General features: G+C 32.0%; 1 protein-coding gene across 1 annotated transcript in view; it reads left to right on the forward strand.

Moving 5' to 3' along the window:
* Positions 1-4189: 4189 nt before the first annotated feature.
* LOC142974268 (proton-coupled amino acid transporter-like protein pathetic) overlaps positions 4190-21283 on the forward strand; it is a 36256-nt gene continuing 19162 nt past the window's right edge. The window contains exons 1-2 of the mRNA XM_076116472.1: positions 4190-4322; positions 19741-19796. Of these exons, the coding sequence (XP_075972587.1) occupies positions 19750-19796 (47 nt within the window). The 5' untranslated portion in view covers positions 4190-4322; positions 19741-19749. The remainder of the gene's footprint in view (positions 4323-19740; positions 19797-21283) is intronic.

Raw genomic sequence — 21283 nt, forward strand, 5'->3', positions numbered from 1 at the left:
AATTAGCTTATCTAAAATAAAAAATAGAAAAATACAGTACTGCCTTATTGATGGCAAGGTTTCCCAGAATACGGGAGTACTGTCAGCGTTTTAATACTGCACCATTTGTTACTACATATACATAATTTACATTTAAAAATAACCCTTAACTGACCTATCCAAGAACTCGCAAGGAGAAAAGAATCGAAGTAAAGTCGATACAACAGGAGCAACCGCCGTGACCTGATTCTTCCAGTCAACTGAGGCTTAACTGACGCGGACAATGGAATTATTATATTCATTCAATATTCTTGAGTTCCATTCAATATATTCTGTACTGAAAGATGTATAGAAATGTTACAACGTCAGTAGTGCAGTAAATAGTCTGTACTTTTCTCTGATGTTACTCTTCAGTTTTAATGTTCTCAAAAAAAAAAGGTATTTTTGTAATCCAGATACGTGAACGAAAGATCAGCCATAAAAGTCTTTGGATCCGTATAAGAAAACTAAACTATAATTACAATATTAAGTTTAAAATGAGCCAAAGCTACGAATACTAAAGTTGCTACCATCCCTACCTAACGTTTGATAAGGTGAAGACGATGACGATGATGTAGAAGAAACCTCACTCAGATATCTAAAACATATGCAACCAAATGGAGCTTAAATTCTAGAAAAAGAGACGTTAACTTTTTATACTATAATATTGCATCATTCTGCAACATCACAACTAAGAAGTTGAGAAAAAGAAAGCGGATGAATATATCTACTTATAAAAAGATCTTGATATATTTTCAGATAACTGTAACTAAACTAGATAGTAATCAAACAGTCAAAACACTACTAAACTATTGAACGTATTATCTTTCGTTGATAAGAGACGTTATCTCATTTCAAAATATGACATGCTACATTTGAATCAGTAGCGATATCTCTGAGACGATATCAGTTATCAATAACTAGCTTACAACTGCAACTTCGCTTGCGTCACGTAAGCGAGAATGGGTTCTAATTTTCCCCGTTTTTGTTTTATTATAATTATATGGCTGAAAATAGATTGAAGGCTAAAAATAATTAATTCTTATGTTCTGAGAATATAATCATCTTTTTATCTAGCACAATTTACAAATAGCAAAGTAATGTCATTGATCAGCGTTCAAAACGTGACTTTTCCAACAAAACTTGTTATCAAAACATGCAAGCATTTTAATAGTTTCGTAAAAACTATTAAAGAAAAACATTGTCATATCGTGGCTCACATGGTTTTCTCACGTTTTTGTACTTTGTATTGAAGATAATATTTTGAATCCAAACATTTACAAAATGTGCAATAGTAACTCATTATATTTCCTCTGGCGAACACGGGTATATTCTACATACATACATACATACATACATGACATCGCGCCTGTTACACACGAAAGTGTAGGCAGAGGATACCGCGTTTCTATAGGACTCATCCCGTAATTAGTATGTAATTATATTTTACATACATACCCCTATTACATCATTATGATATTATATCATTATGAACTGGAATTCAAACTCAGGTGTTATTAATTTCACATGTTCTTAAGGAGTATCAAATTTTTGCTTAGGCTGTCAATCATGAAGAATTTCATCAAAATTTTAAGAAAATATCTGGCATACTCAGAGAGTTTTTCACTCGCGTATTTATAAGAGATCAGATTCAGTGATTGTTCTTCTAACTTAAGGAAGTTCGCCAACATCAAAGGTTTTGATTACAGTTAAGGATAATGTTTAGTAAAATTCCTACAAATACCAGGTGTCCACTTGGCCGATAAAATCTAATCTTACAAAAATCTTTAGTAAACTGTTTACCGGAAAAACCTGTCAGTTGATAAGTTCTGTCAATTTGAAGTTCTCGTGTAACGTGGTTAAAAGAAGTCCTTATCAGAATGAAGTAACAGCCAGCTAGCAGCTAGGTCACGTTGTACCTAAGATTCAAATATTCTTACTACAATATCACTAGGTTTGGCCTGCGACTCCTACTAAGAGGGAAGATTTTTGGATATGCAGCAGTTGGTCTACTCCGGTTTAATAGAAACCGAATAATTATCCAATCATTGCATTGGTTCCGTGATGTCATTTGTATTATGTTACAAGTTATTTTCATGCGCAAATGATACCGTAAATCCATGTGTGTGAAAATGTTTAGAGGTGTATTTTGTAGGTTTACTCATGCTTACTATACTCACATTAAGACACAAGCAAGCCAAGATGGCCATCAAAATCCTTACAATGAATACAGAGCGGTGGGTGACGCGAAGGTGGCTGATGTTAATCACACAAGTTACGATGCATACAGATTAGAGCATGCATTTGTGACCGAACGTATAGCAATTTTAGTCAATAATGGCAATATATTAATACCTGTCTGCTAAATCATCAATAGTATTTCAAGAATATGACTTGACTCAATATCTTCTATTTAAATTAAATGACATTTAAACTAAGAATGGGCGTACTTCCATTGAAATACGAATATATTAAACTAGGAGCCGTTCCTTAAACAGACCTCAAAATCAAATAATATTATAAGAGGTAATCTGTCCTTCTACAGAAAAAATGGGCTGGAATTGCAAGTATTGCCAGTGAAAGCGGCTAAATAATTGGAGCCTATTGTATGGAATTTTGTGAGGATCGTACCAAGTAACGTTGTTAGACCAGTGGCGATCAAAAAAATCAGGCGTAATATAAGTATATGTTTGAACGGAAATTTTCCACTTTTCTCGTTTTCATATGACTTTTACTTCTAGGTAGTGGAATATTATGCGATTGATATCACGTATACGATTAGTGCAGTATTAATGTTATAATTTAATAATGGTTCTAGTACGACACAGATAAGTTAATCGATTAATTAATTAATTTGGACAACCTATTAGTAAACGATTTTACTAATAGTGTTTGTGAATCGGACAGGTTTTATTTGATCATTTCGATTGTGGGTGAATAAGTGGGAAAGTAAGTTCGGGTATAAGTCAATGCCGATCACCGTTTCCTTAAACTATATAATAATAAAGATGGATCCAAAATGCAATCCAGATCCAACCATAACATTTTACTGTGATTGCCGGACTGGCAAAAGTACCATTTTTTTTTGTATTTAAATATAAGATTATATTGAACGGTAGCCCGGAGTTTGGAATCGTGTCCAGTATATGGCATAGGCTCGCCAGCATGGGACTAGCAGTGTAAATAATAAATCAAGAGTGTATTTTATACACATTTAATAACGAATTGTGTTGTTACGTACCTCGTAAGGTACGTTTTTGTTATATCCTGTGTACATTGTTCGGACTTTATCAATCTACCGTCACATCCGTTATATTTAAAAATGTACTTTACCTGCTTAAACGTTTGAGTACGTTTATCAACTTAAGGTTGACAATCAATGTAGTACCGACTACAGCAAAATTGTTCGCAGGAAGTTTTTAAATACAGCGTAATTATAAAAATACATATTATTTAAGAACTAAAGACTGTTGTGATTGTATACTGAGCGTATAATTACGGTAGGTACTGCCTTTCAAACAAATGATAAGCCAAGAAACAAAAGGTATTATGCGTGGAATCAATTTGTACCACTTTGGAGCAGTCAAAAGAATTGAAATATTTATTTATACCTTATTTTGTTCTGGTAATTCACTCTTATTATACTTTAAATACATCTTATTATCACCGTGTTAACGTTTATAGTAATTACAAGCATATTATTATGAAAATGGTGTGATGTGTTTATCATAAAAAATGTTTCCATTCATCGATTTTTACAATGAACAAAGTATTGAGTTTACGCCGTCAAACGATCAAGAAACATTACAATTTTTTTTTATTGATGACTTTTTAACTCTTACGTCAAAATAGCAACAAGCGGATCCGTCAAACTGGGAGTAGACGGCAAGGTATGCCCGGCAAAAGACGGCGAGATGACACCTAGAATAATTAAACTATTACATTTACCAACAACCCCAGAGGACACGATGCTGTCTAGTAATAATAATATTAAAGCTACATGAAAAATAAAGCCTGGATGTTGAAAAAAACAGCATATGAATGTAATTTTATTTTTCTTTCAATTTTACGAACAAACGCACAAACACATCTCGGCTATTACTATCGATAGATAATCTAGATTATTGAAAGCAGACAAATCAAGGTAAAAGGCTCTTATATGAGGTCGCAAGTAGGTTGTAGTGATAATGTTGGGAGCACCGTGATTGCGCGTGCGACGGTCAGTCAGTTACCGAGTGTCGTGCTGTTAGTGCCTTAAATTGTACATGCAATTTGTTTACAAGTGTTAAAAAAGTTTACATTAGGTTCGTATTTTTATTATTTTGTTTCCATTTCTGTGTTTGAGTTTCAATTGTTTTGTTTTTTCGAATGTTTTGTTTTAGGGGTGATTGTTTGTGTTTTGTTTTCTATTTTGTTGTTTAATCTTTAGGTTATTTTTTTTATATATTTTTAAGAAAGCGATATAAGTTTTTAGTTGGCGCTTACATGCTATGTTGTATAGTTGAGTGTTCGATTATGAAACTAATTTGTATGATACGATGATATCACGTAAACGATAGCGTGCTCAAGTTGAAATAGTAACGCATACATTTTATTTTATTTGCAAGTTCAAGGACTCCCGTTTAAATGAGGTGTTCAGTGAATGAGCACGATAAATAGGTTTTTATGGTGATACATTTTACTACAATGTAAATAAATGTAGGCAATTTTATTTTCAAGTAACATTTAACGATCAGATTAATTGCTTAACGTTTGATATTTAGTTTGAAAATGTTTTTTTTGTTACAATTCACACAATTGTTTACAAAAACACGGTACTTGAAGAAAAAATTAAGATTTATTATAGTAATGACCTTTCTTACCCATTAACGTACTACAATAATATTATCTTTCAAGCCCGTAATTTTCATCATCAGATTAGGAAGAGTATTTTGACGTTTTTTAAAATCTCCGTTCAATATCTGTCACAAATGTCAAAAACTGTTCTTTAACGTTGATAGTGCTTGATAATTGGGATTCTTTGACAGATTTTCGTTGCATTTTCTGACAGATATGTCAATGTTTCTCAAATAATTAATGACAATGTTTTGTAAAAACAATTGTCAGTCATTTTCTGTCAGAAATTATGTTTCTCAAGTAATTAATGACAATGTTTTGTAAAACAATTTATTGTCAGTTAATCAGTGCGATCTTAAACGTTTATTAGTCATTTAAAACAGTCTTCCAAGTAAGTAATTATGTAAATATTCTGCACTTTGCTATGTGTAACATAATTTGGTACATAATAGCCGTCTTCCTTCACATAAACTGCGGAAGTTACGGCACAGTATTTTAAACTTAAAATAGATGATAAAGATAACAATATTTAGCGAAACGAAAATATTTTCTTTAGTGTAAATTACTGAGGTGACAAAAACACCAAAGTTTGGAAACTGATGTACTGCGGATTCTATACATTCGTATTTAAATAGGTAATGTTTTTACATATGTTGATTGTCATTAATTATATAATTTTTTTAAATCTTATTTTTCTATAGATCTACATATTTGCAGTTGGCAGGGCATATAGTTAAGAATTTAAGAAGCATCTAAATTATCTAGCCTTAATTATGTATTATGTTAAATGAGTCTTTATTAGAACAGCAAACCTGACTCTTATAATTAACTAACTGGCTATGATAACTATAATTAACGAACCATCTATTGAATATTATGAGAAAAAGTGCGTTTGTACAACATTTTACATTAAAACATGCCCTGTTCTTTTGAGGAAAACATGAACCAAATAATTTTCACACCGTAGCATTCAAATACACGCTTATTTTGATTCATTCATTTATTTAGCACGTCATTATCGCCCGCGCACCGGTTACAAGTACTTTTGTTTTAGATACTTTAAATATGTAAGTATTCACATTCTATTACAATAATTGACAGCATTCTACTATGTGAGCTGAGCGCATCCGTGCTTCGGAAGGCACGTTAAAAGTCAGTCCTGGTTGTAATCAATTAAGATAACAGTCATTAAGTCATGTCAAATGACTTTTGGACGGCTTGAACAATTTTGACAGATTGATTTACTATTATATAAACGATAAAATTAATAATTTAATTGAGAAAATTTGCATAGATTAAAAAGGTAGGTACTTTGTTTGTGTTGTAAGTTGATTCGCAACTGCACTGTACTAAATTAAGTTGCATTGCAATCAGTCAAAATATTGATGAATGTAATTAAAACTGCGCTTAATTATCGGTTTGACTGATGAGTAATAAAATCAATCATGCGTGCATTCGAACGTCTGAATTCACGTTCATGGCCGTGTGAACGTAACGGGTAAATAGAAATACTCCGGTCAATTTAGACATTTGACCCACGACAAATTCAGGGGAAGCTGAAAATTCTTAAAATTGTTTAAATTATAATTATAAACATTGTCTTAAAAGTCCCAACCGATCCCATGTAAGGAAAAAATTTTAGCGGGGTAATAAGGTCCAAAAAATGAGTTTTTCGCGATTTTCTTGAAAACGGTAAGTTTTATCGCAAAATTACCCCAGACATAATTTGTAGATCAGGGAATTTCCTATAAAAAAGGTATCAATAATTTTTTCCCTAAAAGCCACCGCTTCTGAGATATAACGATGCAAAACCTCTGGAAAAGGATTATGTATTGAGAACCATTCCAAAAGTTTTCGTAAGTCTTTAGAATCTTTTTTTACTCGTGAATCACTTGCATCAACATGCTGCTCGGTCGTATCCATCCTAACATTAGCCAGATCTTCTAATTTTTCACAAACTGTATTCATTGCATGCCTACTATAAACCCATTTACTTATGACACTCTGTTTTGTGCTTCTTCCTCGAGCAATACCTCCATCTGTCTTCATAGCTTTCATCATAGACTGCTCAATTACCATGTCCGTTGAAGTGCCACAGCTTAATTTGTCTGAACGTCTCACAGTGAAGAATCCTTCTGAAATTTTTTTATAGACTTCAGGATCTATGAAATTCTCTAATTGTAGCATATCCTGCAAGTATAGGTGTGCAGACTTAGCATACGGAAAATGTCCAGACGCGTGAAAGTAAGGAAGCATTTCTTTGACGCAGTTTAAATGAGCTTTCCAATCCCCCATACGTTCAGCTCTTAAAAACTCTTTAAGAATTGAAACCATATAAAAATATTGAATCCAAAGTTTCGCTGTTGGTCCTCGTTCCTCATAATCCTTAAGTTTTTGATTCAGTTTATTAAGTAAAGCTCCAGATATTTCATCATTTTCAATATCATTGTATGAAAAAAATTTATCTACTATATTTTCGATATTAATTATTAAATCAGCATCCATGATGTCATCGATTTCAACTTCTTTTAATATTATAATTGCTAAAGCAAGTTGAAGTAGTGTATGAGTGTATTATGACGCTCGCAATTTTTTGCATCGTTATATCTCAGAAGCGGTGGCTTTTAGGGAAAAAAATATTGATACCTTTTTTATAGGAAATTCCCTGATCTACAAATTATGTCTGGGGTAATTTTGCTATAAAACTTACCGTTTTCAAGAAAATCGCGAAAAACTCATTTTTTGGACCTTATTACCCCGCTAAAATTTTTTCCTTACATGGGATCGGTTGGGACTTTTAAGACAATGTTTATAATTATAATTTAAACAATTTTAAGAATTTTCAGCTTCCCCTGAATTTGTCGTGGGTTTACTGATTTTTTGGTCTAATTTGACCGGACTAAAATACGCGATTTGTGTAAACAAAATTAGGTATTAACGCCTTTTTTGCGCAGTAGTCTGGAGTTAAGAAAATAAAATTGAAGTACTTAGTGATTTTTAGAATTTACACTTAATAATGTTATGTTAAAACAGAAATTATTTTCGACCTGATTTTAAGACTTAAGGAATTTATAATCTCTTGACAGAAGTTACTTTGTCTTTCTTAAAAAAAAGGTTCTACCTAAACACGCCGATTTCTTGATACCCAGTTATCAATAGTAGGATCTTGATAATCTGGTGGAACGTGAGAAATGTTGGTGATTGAACATTTCGAAAATTTAACTTTATAGAAGAATACGAAATTATAGTCAACTCTAAAATAAACTTCAGAAGAGTTAATTCACATGTTTATAAACACCGTTTTCTACAAAGTATTGCGTATAACTAAATTTTGTCAAAAACTTTAAAATAGAAACGTTTGGAACCACACAACATACATAGGTATGTATATGTAATTCAGATACATTCAGACGAGGGTTTCGGAAAATGTAGTCAAAAGTTAATCTCTGTGGGGAATCAAAGCCGCAGTTGTCGGATACGATAGTAGTGGTTTAATGTTTAAACCACTGGAATAACAATGATATGTATATGGACAACAGACTGCTGTTTAAAAAGGCCTTAAGTTGAAATAAATGTTTTTGATACTTTTAGTCCTTCAAGTGAGCAATGTAGTTGTCAATTTCAAAGACTTTCGCGATTACAGTAAAATGGGACTATAGTTGTACCAAAGATTTTGGTACTGAAGTACTTTAAGATTTTTTTTGATGTGGCATTGATACTGTCAGTTCTCTTTATACCTACAATATGCGATGCGATACTATAATATGGCAATGTAAATACAAACGGTTTTGAGAAGAGAAAATATAACTATGATCAATAGTAACAGTTGACCTTAAATTGTATTATTTGTATGAAGGTAAGCACAACCACCACCAACAATGTATGTAGGTCTGTGTCACCATAATAATATATGAACTTACTATTTCAGTTAATATTTGATCAACTGTTTAGACGTCTTTAATTTATTAAAAATGAAACATTTTATGTTAAATAATCAACATAATATATTACATTATGTCTTAATTGCATTTTTTGCTAGGAGGAAGCTACTTTAATGTAGTTTCAAGGTTATATGAAACAGAGAATCTTATTTTATTAAATTATTATCTTAGTTCTTTAAAAATCGCTAACGAGAGAAAAGGTATAACAAGCAGCTAGCTAGTTTAAATTAAATGTGTCCCGAGCATTGAAACCTTGAGTCTCATTAATTTATTTATGTGTGTATTATTTCTCAAAACTTTATTAATTATTGATCGGATTAGTTTTGTGTCTGTGGAAAAACCTGTAATAACTTAAAAATGCTTTAGCGAGGGACAAAATGAGTAATAAAAAAGTATTGTTCTGTCTCTATCGCCAACACAGGGGTCTTGAAATTAAACATCTTATCATTTCAACAACTGTCAAGTAAGTGCACAAATGATTACTAATCACATCTCGACCGTACTGTCAATATGGAGATAAAAAACGATTGTTTTATCTTTTATCTCAACTGACACGTAAAACTGATACAGCTACTGTAACTACACAGACTGTCAATGAGTGAGTAAATAATCTTATATACTGACGTAAATAATCTGAAGATTTAACCGTGAATCATTTCTGTGGTGCAAGAAGTTTGAGAATTGCTAAATCTTTGATACAATAGTAGGTAAGTTGATGAAAACAACAACTTGACAAATTGATTGGCATTCATAAATTTTGCAAAAGTATTGACAAGCTAAAAGGACAACATGAAAGTATTGTGACAGTATCGGATGTTGACGATCAAGATTTAATTAGCAATTATCTACTACACTAAGACCGAGTAATTTGTTTGGCAACTTTAAAATTGGTGGAATCACAATAGAACCGCAAAAATTACCTACTACTATAACTACTAATCGAGAAATCAGCTTGTTAGGGAGGAACCATTTTTTAAATTCTTAATAGACGATTCAGAAATACTGATTGTAGAAGATCACGCTTCACCTTTTAAACCAAACCATAATTTGTTTAAGCCTTCAATCACACGAAAAAGAAAACCAATTACTTATCTCGATTTTCATCAAAAGTATTGAAAATGAAATGGGAATGTGTTCACTCTGCATCTTAAATACTTATTTTATTCAGCTAATTAACAAGTCTAGACCACTATTTAGTATACCGACTACTAATTCAACACGTGACAATAATGCAAAAACTACACAAACGTGAGCCAACTTAGATCTGTTTAAACAAATGGGTTTAAATCACACAATACGATATACGAGTATAAGCCGGATATTTGAAGAATACAATAATTATGACGCGGTTGCCTGCGATTTATTTTCTTTTAATTTGTAGTTCAAGGTTATAAGTTAGTGAAACTTATACATATAGACTCTAATTTTCTACTAGCGTAATGTTTGATTTTATTAAACTTATCGATCTTCGGTACTTAATATATAATTTAACAACAATTTAAAAAAAAAACATTTGAGTAAAATTTCTGTGAATCACAAGCCCCGGAAAATTAAAAAAAAAATGGTATTCTTATGAGTCGCACGCTAAAAAATATAACATTGTGGCAATATTTTTAAATACATACTATTATTAGATACTAGAAAACTTCTTACTACTAGAATAAATCATTATTGTAGTTCTATAAAACGTTCTCACCGCTAAGTACTGTGACTGCAATAACTATTCCTAACGAAATCAAGGTTAAACTCATGTTTCCTCACAATGACAGTAGACTGGTCTATATTTGTATGAAGGAAGTGTCCCGTCTTATGAATTACGATGTTAATGAGGATGTTCCGTATACACAGGTAACTGATGTTTATCCTCCTTGTCACTTATTTCTTAGTACACTCTAGAATACTACTGAGATATTTTTAGAAAACCGTAGGTACAATAACTGGCATAATGATGACATGTTTTAAACTAGCTTTAAACCATGGATATTCTAGCATACAACAAGTAAAAACATACTACTACTACTACCTATTACCCGGCACTGGGACAGCCAGGCTAAGTGACAAAATGTCTGAAATCGACTCACGCGTACAATACCACGGACAAGAGCTAGGTCATTATATTTATTCAAAACATTATTGTTAATGATTTGAATATACTTTTTTACTTTTCATATTTACATACACAGGTATTTACATCTAAAAACTGATTCTTAAATTAAAGGCTTTTAGGAAAAGTAGGTGCTCAAAGGGTTTCTTTTACAAAAAACGACAATAATAATAAACGTTATCAATTTGTAACCATCCTTTTGTCGAAAACAATCTGTCAATCATACTTACAAAAGATACCGCTATTTCAACGAAGACGTTGGAAGTGGTTTTGTACAAAAAGTAAAATTCCTTACCGATTTGTTTTTGTTTTTGTAAATAAAGGGACCAGTACTTATTTAGTTTAATGGTACAATGAAATTATTAAATAATATCTATTTTTCATTCAAAAATGTTTAAAACTGATAATAATCGGTGGATATGAAAAACTAGACTTATAAATGTGAATGAGCGAAATCATTTTTGTAGGGATTAAAGCAAGTGAGTGCTTGTCTGGCCCTTATTTAAACCAATATAGATATCTTATTGAGATCACATCGAAATCGAGAGTAGCATATATTATTGATTTAATGATGATGTTCTCAATATGGCATAAAAATGCTGTTTAGTTAAATTAGTTGTAGTCCTATAAATGTGACCATGATAAGGCATTTTTTTATTGGTATATATTTGTTTAATTATCATGTATACATGATACAGCAATTTATATGTTGTAATAAATATTTGACTTATTTTTAATTTTACTAACTTGCAAAATATGTTGTCTGATGTTAAAAATAAAGAGAAATAAAAAATAATATAATAATAACAGAAATTGCTACGGTCACTGTGCACTTGATTTGATCCATAGAGATCCTCACACATTATTATGTACATTGTAGACCTGTGCCGTTTAGAAATAGCCCAAAAAATATTTTCTCATTTCAAAATGCAAACAAAACAGTTTTCGCATAATAGTATGCAGTGATGACCAAGGTTTTGAATTTCTTCATGTGACATTTATGCAACACGGCTATTACTTTTCAAGCACCATTTCAAAAAGAAAAAGTCCTTGTTCTAAAAACTATAATTATGTACATAATACTTTAATTACTTCTAAAAGAGCCTTAAAGAAAGGAGTCTAACTCCAAGAAAGCCAGGCCAAGGTAAACGTCAAAAGAGTTTCGCCTTTGACGGAAAAAGTAGTCAAAAATAATGATTGTTACAACACTAGCCGGCCAAAACAATATTCTAATGGAAACTGATGTTTAAAACGCTTTCTGTTTTACAAGGCTCTTGTGATGAAATGCTTGTGTACTTATTAAAAAAGTTATTGGTTTATTGATAATCTCAATGTTATATTACTTTAGTTACGATTTCCTTTTGTTTGTGATCTTTGCTTGATCTAATTTGCTTTGCACAGAACAGCTGTTATCCTATATTTACCTACATAGAGCACAAATAATAGCCTGAACGGTCATATCGCTCCTTCAATGCAAAAGGGCCACAACTCAAAAAAAAATGAAAATCGTTTTATTGCAAAAATGACACCTGAACCGACTATATTTTATAGTAAAAAAAAAACCCCCATCATTTTTGCTTATATTATGGCTGCACTGACTTACTGCCCTTTTTGCATTAGCTCACTTTGACAGGTAATGTCAGTGCAAAACAGCCACTTTGTGAGTTGCGCCCGGAGATTCAACGCAAATGCTCGTCAGTTGCATGAAAAAGTGCCACAATCCAAAATATGTCTGTGTTGGTTGCAAAATTTCAAGTTAATGTGATTATATTTTACAATACAAAACTGCCATATTTTGGAAAACGTCCGTTTTGCATTCAAACACCAGTATTTGTTACCATATTTCGTAATAAAAAAGTGCCATATTTCTGAAAACGACCGTTTTGCATTCAAACACCAGTATTTGTTATTATATTTTGTAATATAACAGTAGCATATTTTGAAATATGTCCCTTTTGCATTAAATTATTGTGGAATAAATAATCATTTTTAGCGTGCTAGAATGGGAAGGCCAGAAATATGACCGTTTGGTATGATAATAATTTTAGTTTTCGTTACAATTTTAAAAATAAAATTATACATTTTGATGCAGGCAAAGTAAAGAGGCACCCTTTCCTTTCAAATTCCTCTTTCAGGGGCTAGATCCGAACAGTCCTTTTCAAATGCGTCTAAATCATCCCGCCATGTCCATTTAAGTCTCCCGCGTCTGCTATGACCATCTTCTGGCATCCAGTTGGTAGATATGCGGGTCCACCTTTCCGAATGCATATGGATAATGTGGCCGGCTCAGTTCCATTTCAGCCAGGCGGTCTTCTCCCTTACATCGGCTATGCGAGTTTGGGAGCGCAGTATAGAATTTCGGACGTGATCTGTTCTTTTGATGCATAATATACTATGCTCCATCGCTCTCTGGCTCTTTCTGGTTTTCCGTAAGGGACCATGTTTGGGCAGCGTAGGCAAGGACGGGTAGTAGGTATAAACACGTCGACGACCTTTCACTTCAGTGACAGTGGAAGGTTACCCTTCATTAGCTCTTTCCTGGACCAGGATCTCTTTCAGGCACTTGTGACACGTTTGTCCAACTCTTTGTCCCGTCGGTTGTTAAAAGAGGTTATCTGGCCCTAGCAAGTGTACTCGTCGACATAGTCTATGACGTGCCCGTCTACCTCGACCCTACGTTTTGTGTTGTTGGTCATAACCTGGGTTTTTGTACGGTTCTTACTCAGTCCAATCTGAAGGTTTGCCGTGCTCAGATCTTTGAGCATTGATTCGAGTTCCGATGCCGAAAAAGAGAAGAGGACTATGTCATCTACAAAACAATGGTTTGTTAACTGTTTACCACTTACAACTATGCTTTTGATTGCCATAACACCGCCAGGCTCCTGAAAATTTCTGTGATGGTGCTGGTAAATAATTTGGGAGATAGCGGGTCTCCCTGTTTCACGCTTCTTTGGATTTGGAATGATATTGTTGTCTATTGCTTTGATGAGTTTGATGTATGAAGGTTCGATTCTACATAGTATCTTTAAGTAGGAATTGGATGGAGTGATGATTCTATGGCGGAATGAGTAATGCTGTCAAAAGCTTTGGAATAATCCACGAATGCTCAATATAAAGGCTTATAAAACTCAAAAACCTTTTCTATTATCTTATTTCTTTAATACTCCTGCTGCACTCAGTCTACTCGTCACGTTACCCATTGATTGATGATGATGATTGATGTTTAATTTTACTAAATAATGAAAGTTACGCACAAAGTTGATCTCAATAATTTTACTTACTTAATAAAAAGTTAAGATTTTTTTATTTATATTGTTTAATACAATGTTTTCCTGGTCTATTCAGTTATGGTTTTACTTAGTAATTATTATTAAACTTTTTGATACGGCTTTTTTACCAAAAAAGTACAATTTACCATTTTTATTTGTAAAACTGTGTTTAATTTTTGACATATTTCTCATAATATTGGTTCAAATTTTGAATGCAAAAGAGACTTATATGCTTTTTTCTCTTAATAGGTAACAGCTTTTACAAAGTTTATTTTGTAGGAAGATAGAGCTAAAAAATACGCATCTAATGATATATTAACATCTTATATTTAATAAATAAATATATGAAATGTTACAAAAAAACAGTTTCAAAAATTTGTTTTGGCTCTCCTGTAAAATTTATAGATTTCGATTTGTGGCCCTTTTGTATTCAAGGAGCGATATGTGTATTGATGCACATGTTTAGTCGGAGTTTGGTAACGTGCTCGGTATATCGGCCCTCATTTAATGGGACTAATTTTATTGTTATAGGCGATTGTAGGTGCATCTTATACACCTTTGCTTATACCTTCGAGTATTTATAACACATATTTAAATAGAAAAACCACGGGAAAAGAGGTTGTTTAATGCTCATTAATATGTCTTGGCCCAAAAAACCACAGAGATCTTGTTAAATCTCCTCCCAACTTAACATGATTTACGTTCTTATAATATTTTTCCCAAAAAATAGCATAAGTGTACAAGTTAATATATTATTTGACCTACATCGAAATGAACACAATAATGACACACTGAACGAGGGACAAGTGGGTAAGAACACCGAATGTCCGGAAAGGATGAAATACTTCAAACAAAATTTTGTTCGAAACAGCCACTTCGAAAATCCGTCCAAAAATATTAGAAGTCGACCCTGTTTTTTGTTGGTAAAAATTTTTCGCGAGTTTTTATTAATTGGCTTTTTCAAATACTCTAATATTAGATTTTTGCCGTGACTTGATTTGGATTTCGACAGGCAGAAAATATGATTTAGTTTATTAGTTTTTTACTATGTCAGGAATAGATTTAAAAAATATTTTGTAGCTTCTGTTTGTGATCTTGAAATTTGCGATGGAAAATGTTTAAAATAGTGTTAAAAAAATGTATACTTTGCCCAAATCATGTTAGTGTCAGTTCGGAATAACTATTAGTATTATTTTTCTTTCTACTAGTCATTTTCAGAACGTTTCGTATAGAAAACATTTTTTTAAATGTCAGGTTCAATGTAACAAAGTCAAAGCCATTAAGAATAATGGCTTGAATTGGCTGACATTAAATCAAATACACACAACAGTAATATGAATGAAACCTTTACAAGATTCCTTAACAATAACGTAGCCCTCAATAAGGTGGTAAATAATGTAAGAATTACCTAACAGCCCTTGTAGTCTAAGCAATAGCATTAAATAGGTTTGATTCCTCGGCTTAAGCAATTCGCTATCAGATTTTTAACATTTTTGATAAGTAACCTTGTACATAAACGTATCTTATTATGACAACAGGTACGCCCCCTATTACATATATGAAACCGATAATATTACGTGACAAAAAATGGTTGTAGTTCATACCCCATTTACACCTTCGGGTATAACAGGCGCAGTTTTATCACATTTTGCATAATAACTATTATGAAGGTACTTTATCTGTTTCTTACTACACCTAAACCTGTTCGATTATAATTAGTTGTTGTAACCCTGAATACCTACTTTCTCTGTCTATAGCACCAAGGCTTTATTTTTTACTTCCTTATAAAACAAATTATCTTGGAATAAAACGAGTATTGTGTGTTACGGTTCAAGAAATAACTAATTGACCTGTTGTAATGTTTGAAGACAATTCAAACATAGATTTCTTTTACGCGATGGATTGTAATTTATTTGCTCTTTCGTCGTCGAGTCAACATTATTTGTTTATTTTTTTATTTGTTTTTTTTATTTAACTGCTTCAGTAAATAACATTTAGGTATTTATATAATGTATGGACGTTATATTGTTGTAAACTTAGGTCTGACTGACACTTTCATTGCCTTTATTTTATTTTTAATTACAACAACTTTAAACGAATATAAAGTAGAACCAGACCTGAAATAATTATTTGTGGGTCGCACAAATAATTGTTCCGTGTTGGAATCAAACCCACTCTCTCCCAAAGTAATGGTAGCGGCGTGGCAACCTAAACCACTAAGGCAAGGAGCCTTCGGTACAAGTCCGGCTATATTACTCGGAATGACACATATTCAGAACATTGCTATTTCAACTTAAACAATCAATTTAAATATCGTAAAATAAAACGTGCTTCATTGTTACAGCTGTCAAATTCTAAAATAAACTTGCTAACCAGAACGTCACAAAAAAACTGTACGGTCAATATGTTGTTCACATAATACCACGAAATAGACTAATACAGGCTAAATAGTCGTAAGTATGTGCAAAATATTTGATATACCAATAGCCGAGAGCTTACTAATCTTTGTGTAAATACTTAATGATCCGGGAGTAACAAACAAGTGAAGTGAATCATTCTAACATTCGTATTACGACTTGAAATTATTGCTCTCGACTTAAAATTAGTTTGTGATAATAATATATTTTCATTTATCTTAATATGGTTATATAGCTAAACTTTAGAATAGAATATGAATGAACATAAGTAAAAAAATAAAACATCCTTTTAATCGATATTGTTTTACGACTAACAGACTGAAGATTTCAAAATTTTCAAGCCATTTATAGTTACCTATTCTAAGATTAAACAGATAACAAACTATTGCAAGACAGAATTCACAATGTAATAAAACTTATATACAACACAGATTCCCATAAAAAACATTATTATAATTTTAATAAGAACTAAAGAAAAAGAAAACAAACATCTCAATATCGCACTCACAATTGACATTTGAGAAATATGAGTAACGCATGACTTATTTCCCGTAAAGCCTATTAAAGGGAAACGTTTAACGTCTAGACAAATGTTCTTTCCATTTGAAGAGGCTTATCAAAAAGCAATCAGAAAATACAATGTTCCTTCTGTAAATACTCAGAAATAACCTTTTGACTGAAATACATGTTATTTCATACATATTTCGTATGAAAATATGTCGGGCGTCGATTTCTGTTGGTTTTAACGCTTGAAGAATTTTTGAACGAAAATTTCGTGAATGTTTTGTATGAATAAATCGGGTAAAAATATTTTCTTACTCATTGCTTTGTAGGAAAATAGCTCGTTTGCTTTCAAAAGTTTTTGGGTCACATATTTCCCAGTTTTATTCAATTCTTTAATATATTTATTACACGAATTGAGTGTTCGTATAGTAAATTTTTAAAAAGTAATTTTAGTATCTTTTAACTTACACTTTGGGATTTAAGATAGCATAGTAGTTCTTTCTTGTCATATTGTCTTATTTTCACACCTACTAAGGTATCGAGAAGCGTATTGCGTGTTAAATTTGCAGTTTTTACAATTAATTTTCTAATTACCTTTGTACACATAAGTTCAAATTGTTACAATATAAAATTCTCAGAATACCATTTATATTATTGACTTGGAAACTAAAGCAACTAAAGCCTATTGATTGGAATATTTTACAGCATTGACTTGATATCGGAAATGATGTTCTTGCCCGATCCTTTTCCATATTAATTGGGCTTGGCGTCATTTTCATTAATATTAGAGAGTCTTTTCAAATAAATACTGGAGGAAAACGAGGTATTTTGTAAGCTGATTACATTAAAGTATACGTACTAGAGTGAGATCTTCAAATATAAGGGTTGTGGAGATATTAATTTTGTTTTTGTTTTAATAACTTGATGATGAAATTAAGGTGGTTTTCCTCTTCGGTTCCCACTTGAAAAATTTATTCCTTGTAGATTGTGGTTTATTTGTTTAAATTATACATTTTTCAACTCTTTCAAAGAAAGGCGTTTGCGAAATGGATAATAAATTTTGTCATTGTATGTGTTGATGTACTTTTTGAGATTATTAACAATGCAAATTCATTGACCCCGATTCGTTGAAGTCTCTCTTTAGTTATTTGACCCTATTACTTATAATATTATTAGCAGTCTTACAATCATCATCATAGACTCAAAATAAATTGCCATTGGTCGAATCTTGGCCAACTTATATTCTCCTTGCATACACGTATGTATGTCAACGTTAAGTATCAATCAGCCCTCACAATTCGTTTTTTATCTGCCATTCACTCAGATAATACAAATAATCAAAACGGAAGGGTTTAGCAATCTGGTCAGCAAAATTGTGGGTGCCCTCTCTAAGGTCAACGTTCCAAATTAAATTTCCTTTGGACGAATAATTTGATGGCCCAATATTTTGTCGTCAAGTTCAAATATTTGTGAATATAATTTATTTGAGAGAGATTCTAATTTGAGCTGTGAGTTTAAGGCGTTTATTTATTTTTGATCGGGGTTAAGACACCGACAATAAACTTAGAACGAACTTTAAATAATTTTCAATGTATTTTTAAAATTAATGAGTTTTCACAAGAGCCAAGTTTTTTTATATAGCGAATATAAACGATATTAGATGTTATTTAGTCTCCAACACGCTTCTTAGTAGTATATAATTATAGTCTCTAATTCGCTGGTTACTAGAGTGATTGGTAGTCAAGGCCCGAATTTTCCCTTGTTATAGGAGACGCTTGACCGACAGAAGGTTAATTTTTATGCTATCTGGTTAGCATGAATCTAACAATATCCTAAATGAAAAACACTTTATTTTTTATAAATTAATGTATCTACTTTAAATATTTTACTGATTTTCACAAAGGTTATTGCGACCTGATAAGTCACAATAAGACCGTCTAAGTAACAAGAAACTGGTCCACGACAATTGATGAGATTTTCCGCTCCAAGTTAACGGTAAACTATAAATTTTCTACCAGTATACTTATTTATGAGTATAATAACAATGTAGAAAACAATAAATAACGTGTATAGTGATCATTTGTCAATTCTATAGTTAAATAAATCTTTTGAACAAATGGGAAAATACAGTTTTAAATTAAGGAAAATCTCGTACTGAAAGTTGTTGGGGACAATATTGGCAAACGGAGTGGGATGGTCTGGATGTATAGTTTAACGGTGGACGACTGGAGATTCTGGAGGTTTAAAGCTCATCTTGTTAAGAGCTGGAGGGCTATGACGTATCTCAGTTGACTAATATTTGAAAGCCACCATGCTGTACATTGTTTTCTTCTTTAGATTATAGTGATTGAGACGTTCCGTCAAAGAAGCAATGTATTGCATAGGGGCTATCAATTTGACATACACTAGTTGTCAACTGAGAGATGTGATAAGATCGCAGGTGGTGGAAATAATGTTTCCAACACGCGTTTGCTAAAAGCTTTTGTTGTAGAACATGCTAAGGGCTGAATATAGAAAATAGAAGTATCATACGTGAATACCTATCTAAGGTATTTCGTCTCGTCTAGGGGTTGTGGTACTGAATCGTATACTTTTTTGTGTTTTACCTAATATATTATTTCTATGTTTTAATTATTTTTTCTTTTTTCCAGGCATACAAAATGTCGAAAGAAAAAGACTCGGTGGATATAGAAAACTTTAAATCCACGTAAGTATTTTTAACTTTTTTAATTTTCAAGACGAATATGTTAACCTATTATTGTCCTGTTATAGTGATCACGGATTTCCTCCTTTAGTCTGAGAAAGATCAAGCCCTGAGCCCAGGCCAGAGCCTAACCTAGAAAAAATAAACAAACGTAAAAAAACACTTATGTTCTTAAATTGTTCTTATCAATCTAATGGGTCTTTCAACAACTTCACCATCCTACAAAAATCATTAGAATAATTAAACTTCTTTGATGTACTGGTGGCTTACTACTGATAGAATAAAAGATTGCAGTCGAGTTAAGTTTGAGCTGAAATCAAATCGTATTTTTAATATGCAAACTACCGCTTAAATAAACTCTGAAATAAAGTACAACTAATTAAAATATTTTATTCGCAACATTTTCACTTTAAATCAGCATTCGAACATGCGCTAGAGTACGATTTGACAAGTTGGGAGTAAACAACCTGTACATATAAAACGTATTTATGGATTAACAAAATTAATTTAAACTTTGTAAACGTTCATAAAGTGCATTATATTAGTTTTGTTCAGTTCTAAACTGTTCTTGTACAAAATGTCGGTATAATTAAAAAACTTGGCAAATTTTAAAGTTGGTGTTACACTTGGAGAATTCACGTGGAACAATATAAGTTTCTTTGAGTTGTTAAATTATAATACTGAGCTAGCTCGATGCATAAAGAATCGTTCGTTTTTGTTACCTGACTGTAATATAAAATGCCTCTAGTGTACCTATGACAAACTTAAATTTTAAAAGAAAATACACGTCAGTCCCCGCTAATAAAATAGCGCCTCCCAATGGTTTTATGTACAACTACTTTCATTAGAATTGGAGTTTAGTCAAATGATTCTTTTATTTTGTAACTCAATAGTACGGGTCACCGTGTTAGTAAATAAACAACCCGAATAGCCTTCATTCAATTTTCATGGTGCAAATTTCCTTACAATAAACAAGAATACCTGAATTAAATCACAATATATTTTGTTCACGCGATCGAGCACAAAATGATACCCAATTTGTGTTACAACCAAGGACATTTGTAAAGAGAAAAGTTAACGTACAAAGGGAACGGTAACTTTATTGCGTTTGTATACCAGTTTGTGTCTTACTGAGTTCAAAAGTATTGGAGAACACGCCTTTTAGCGATATGTAATATATTAGGTCGGGGAAAAAGTCTTTTCACATTATAGTATATGTATGAACTTGTAATAAAATCTTTTCTCTAGACAAAAAAGCTCGATATTTGGATACCTCACAAGCTCACTGAAAGAAACCTAAAGAACCGTGTACTCATTTGTGATTCTTGAAGCCAAAGAGATTTTATTACAAGTTCATACTATAATGCGAAAAGACTTTTTCCCGTCCGAATATTTCTATTATTATAATAGAAAATAAAGGCCATGCTATGTACAGACTTAAATTAAAGTCAAAATTCGTCTATGTGTAGTGATGACTCCAAATTAATTGA

The sequence above is a fragment of the Anticarsia gemmatalis genome, chromosome 7 (assembly GCF_050436995.1).
Source record: "Anticarsia gemmatalis isolate Benzon Research Colony breed Stoneville strain chromosome 7, ilAntGemm2 primary, whole genome shotgun sequence".
NCBI lineage: Eukaryota > Metazoa > Arthropoda > Insecta > Lepidoptera > Erebidae > Anticarsia > Anticarsia gemmatalis.